The 4,599-nt window shown below is 44.7% G+C and overlaps 1 protein-coding gene across 6 annotated transcripts in view; it reads right to left on the bottom strand.

Moving 5' to 3' along the window:
• The window catches only part of Syne2 (spectrin repeat containing nuclear envelope protein 2), a 310,603-nt gene that overhangs the window by 83,953 nt on the left and 222,051 nt on the right, over positions 1 to 4,599 (bottom strand). For all 6 annotated transcript variants that reach the window (XM_010602996.3, XM_010602997.2, XM_010602995.1 and 3 more), the window contains 2 exons: positions 3,697 to 3,870; positions 2,272 to 2,403 (listed from right to left, as the gene is read on the bottom strand). In XM_010602996.3, coding sequence (XP_010601298.1) covers positions 2,272 to 2,403; positions 3,697 to 3,870 — 306 coding nt within the window. The remainder of the gene's footprint in view (positions 1 to 2,271; positions 2,404 to 3,696; positions 3,871 to 4,599) is intronic.

The following is a 4,599-nucleotide window of genomic DNA, read 5'->3' as shown; positions in this document are numbered from 1 at the left end:
AAAAAAAAAAAAAAAAAAAAAAAAAAAAAACCACACACACACAAAAACAAATTAAAAAACACATAGCATAGTATTAAACCCACTTTATGAAGGGAATAAAATTCTTCAAAATTGAAAACACATGACCCCCTGAAGAGACCTCTGAGAGCAATTCCACAGCTGGGTGTGGCTAATGCTACTTATCCTGACTGCTGTTTCATCTTTAAGAATAAAGTACTAACAAAATAGAACTTTTGCTGTTTTCCAAAGAACTTAAAACTTTTACAACCCAGGTCCCTTTAACCAGTCTTATTTGTTCTCTTCTCCCTTGCCCAAATATACCAAAAGCTGGCGGGGCGGGGGGAATGTTTAAGATCAATTTAAAAAAGAAAAGTTCTCAGCTTTACATTTATTTTTATTTATTTATTTTCTGGTACTGGGGATCGAACTCGGGTCCTTGCGCTTGTGAAGCAGTCGCCGGAACCACTGAGCTACATCCATCGCCAGCCCCTCAGCCTTACATTTAGACTAAGGCTTTCTAAGCCACTTCATCTATAGGACAGCCGTGAAACGACTTAATTCCTTCCTTTCACAAACAGGGAGAGGCTGCCAGTTCGGCCCTGACCGGTGGCCAGCAGCTCCGGCGCACAGCTGAGCCACGGGTGTCCACCGCTGAGGGCAACCGTGCCACTCAAAGGCACCAACCTCTCCACAGAACGGCCTCCAGACGAAGGCTCTGTAGGATGCCTCCTAATTTAATATGGCAAATTTTTTTAAGTCTTAGAAAAATCATTCTTTTTAAAAAGATTCAAATTTAACAGAGCCCTACCCTATTTTATGGGATGTGAGGGAAATAGGTTCGTATCAGGTTGGCTAATATTAGATTGTTTTTTAATCCAATGTGGCTTAAAGTACTGTTTTCAACTGCATTGTGTATCCACAGACCAACATCCCCTCCCACCCAGGATGCTCGGATCTACCTATGGTAGGCCTCTGGGGCACTGAGAAAGCACGAGGCAGAGTTCCAGCCTCTGGTGAGCGCTCCTTCCGGGGGCTGACATGTCCCAAGCAGGACCAGGGTCCTGCCTTATAGTTCTGCCTTTCATTTTTCCATGCATTCTGTTCAGGCGATGAACCCGTTCTGAAGTTTTAAAATCACTAGTTGGGGCCAGGCTTGGCACTTGTGACTATAATCACAGCTACTTGGGAGGTGGGGGTAGGAAGATGACAAGTTCAAGGCTACCTACCGCACAACTGAGTGGGACCCTATCTCAAGATTTAAAAAACAAAGCAAAATAAAGGATAACTACCTCTAGCCTATAACCCAGATTTTTACTGTGTCTACGGTATTCTAAAATAAAAACTAACTACTTTCAGGTTTCTCTTGAGAAGATTCAAAATTTGTTTTTACCTTGGTCATGTTCTTAATGCCACTCGAAAGCCACACTAGGTCTGATTTCTATGGCACTGACACTGGAGACACAAAAACTCGGATATTAACAAGATTAAAAGTGACACAGAAGAGTTTAAAGGTTGAGAATCTTTTACGATGTTGGGGGCAGGTAACACTGTCTGTTCCATACCTACGTCCACTCGGGACGTCAGTAAAGCAGGAAGAGGCCAGTGGTTTATGAAGTTCTTTCCGCTTGCAGCTGTGGCCATATTAATGGTGCACCGAAGTCCACCTCCACAGAAAGGTGGAACTGGCTTGCTTATCCGCACGCCAGGGATAAGAAGCTGAGTCTTGGAGACAGGAGGGTCATAAAAGCGATAAGTAAAGGGGCCAGAGCCAAACCAAGGTCTTCCAGCGAAGCCAGACTCCGGGTTATGCAAATCTGTAATCTCCCTGAGTGTGTCTGCCAGGGAGAAATGTGATAAACATTTGACTTGTTTTCTTTGCTTTTTAAAAATTGGTTACACAAGGCCAGGGGTGTAGCTCAGTGGTGCCTGCCTGCCTCGCAAACACAAGGTCCCGAGTTTGGTCCCCGGTACCGAAAAAAGGAAAAAAAAAAAAAATCAGTTACACAGAAGAACTGGTTTCATTTTGGCAGATTCACACATGCAAATAACATACTTTGATCATTCCTGATCCTCCACGCTCCCCTCTAGCGTCACACTTTTGGGAGGGTTTCAACGTGAATGAGACATCTTTTTTCTACCCTTCCCTCTGCTACCTGCAGGACTTCATTCCAATTTAAATCTTTCAGCTTCGAAATCAATCAACTCAGTCAAAACAACATGCAAGGTGCTGTGGGCCAGGCCTTTGCTGGTTCTGATCAGGAAGCAAAATACCTGGAACAACGAAATCCTTTCCGCTACTCTTTCCTCTGTTTCTTCCACCAAACTCACAGAAGGAAATGTAGACACAAGAATCTCCAGGTCCTTTTCAAGAGATGCATAGTTTTCATCAAATTCTTCCCATTTCTAGGGAATCAACAACAGCACAACACGAGTCCTTTTTCAGATAAATTTCAGGCAAGCACAGCGAACCATCAAAGCAAAAACCAAACACCGAGGTCACACAAAATTAAAGCACAGTTTTCAGTTGGACCTGAGCAATTAGCCCTCATTCTAGTAAGAGCTCAGTGTCCATGGAGAACGGGTCCCTTGCTTTTGAGGGTGAGGGCTGAAAAAACATGCAGTGATCCTTCGTGTTTCATGCCTGCAAGGTCAAACTGGGTAAATGCCGCAGGGAGTTAGGCAGTAGAGTTAAAGTGATTCTCAGCATCTTGTAGAGACCTCACAGCCACGGCACAGCCACGGCACAGCCACGGCACAGCCACGGGACAGCCACAGGGCAGCCCTTCTCTTATACGGAAAGGCAGAGGTGACTTTTAACGCCCATCAGGCTGTGCCCTCTCCTCTGCAGTCCCGAGCCTACCTGTCCGACGCTGTACCTGAAGTGTCAGTGCTCTGAGGGCAGCGGAGTGCGACTGCCTGACCCTTCGTTCTGCTTTGTCCTAACCCCCCATTTCCATAGAAGCCCACCTGGTGGGGTCCCAGAACCTACCCAGCTGAATTATCGACACTGGAGACTGTCCTTGGAAAAACAACTTCACTAATTCCGGGATCTACTCAAGTAGTAGGTCGCCTGGCTTTTATAGGACCTGTGAAGTTTTTTTTTTTTTTTTTTTTTTCAGTACCATTAAACATTACCACAAATATCAATTTGGCACCCTAACTAGAAAATAAGTGATGCTAGCATAAAATAAGTCCTTCTAACACTGCCAAGTAGAATACTTCATTCTTTTTTTTTTAATTTGCTTTATGTGCTAACATTCACCATGAAAGCTTAATAAGTTAACGGTGGAAACCTTAAAACTGAAAAAGAACTTTACACACGCTTAATTTTTCTATGAACCGTGACAAGAACATCATGAATCCACATAGCAATGGCATACCTGGGACTAGAGTCCAGTTTCTGGACCAATAACTGCTTTAGCCAAGTGATCTCACTCACGGCCTCCACATGCTTTCAGTCCTGTTAATGCTTACATGAAACTAAAAGGGGGAGAGATGCTGGGTCACCCAGATTTGCCCATGAGAAATCCCAGCTAAGTTCCCATTCTGGGGGCAGCAGGAAGCACAAGACCTAGGCTCCACATTCCTCCTTGTCACGGCCCTGCTCAGCTCCGATTTAACAAATGCCGCTTGCTTTTGACACGCGGAGGTGTCAGGAATTCTCAGGTACCTAGAACGGTCACACGAGCCACATACCTGCAGCAAACTCTGCAGCCTTGTGCCACACTGCTCTGCCCGGACTTCTAGCGCCTTAACTTCTGTTGCTTGTTCTGCCCAAAACGTCTCTCTCTTTTGTAATGAAGAAGGAAACATGTTGACAGAGTACGCTTGGATCAACAGCATGTCAGCAACAAGCTTCTGGAAAAATACCTGGAATAGGGAAGAAGCATTCCTTCATTCCTTCATTCATTCATTCATTCATTTATTTATTGGGGGTACCAGGGATTGAACTCGGGTCCTTGCGCTTGCAAGACAGGCCACCGAACCGCTGAGCTAAATCCCCGGCCCTTGTATATTATTTTTAAATACTGTTAGAATCAAGGCACTCTAACTTTTTATCCGTTGTTTTTGGTTTACAATCTAAAATCCCAGAATAGCAGCACAGGGTCAGTCATGCGTGTAAGAAAATAAAAAGAAAACTGAAGTGGAGTCCCAAGTCTTTGAAAATGGACATTCAACAAATTATAAAGAAGTACCTTCCTTAAGTAATGTTTTCCACAAAATAATCGGCAGCAAATATTACTGTGAATATTACAAATATTACACTGGTTGCTATCCTGATAAATCCTTCTAAATTAATTGAGTTTTACTCCATTGCCAGACGGTGCTGATTAAGAGGGAAGGAGTAAATCCCCCGCTGTGCAAACCACAGACGTGTCCACACATTCAGCAAACCCAAGCCTTCGCTCTCACTGCTGCTCAGCCGGGTGGCTAAACAGGGAGTGTGCCAACTGAGGGTAAGTGATCCTGGCCCATAAACTGGACCACATTTGATCTGCAAGCATTTGAAAAGGAAGGCTTCATGCACACAGTTCCTCACCCTTCACAGCTTGGCCCCTCCTCTGGTTGTTCGGAGAGATCCCTCCCCCCTCCCCTCCC

The sequence above is a fragment of the Fukomys damarensis genome, unplaced genomic scaffold (genome assembly GCF_012274545.1).
Source record: "Fukomys damarensis isolate Sample0158 unplaced genomic scaffold, DMR_v1.0_HiC HiC_scaffold_21, whole genome shotgun sequence".
Taxonomy (NCBI): domain Eukaryota; kingdom Metazoa; phylum Chordata; class Mammalia; order Rodentia; family Bathyergidae; genus Fukomys; species Fukomys damarensis.
The sequence above is the reverse complement of the archived record's forward strand: the minus strand, read 5'-3'. Positions and strand labels throughout refer to the sequence as shown.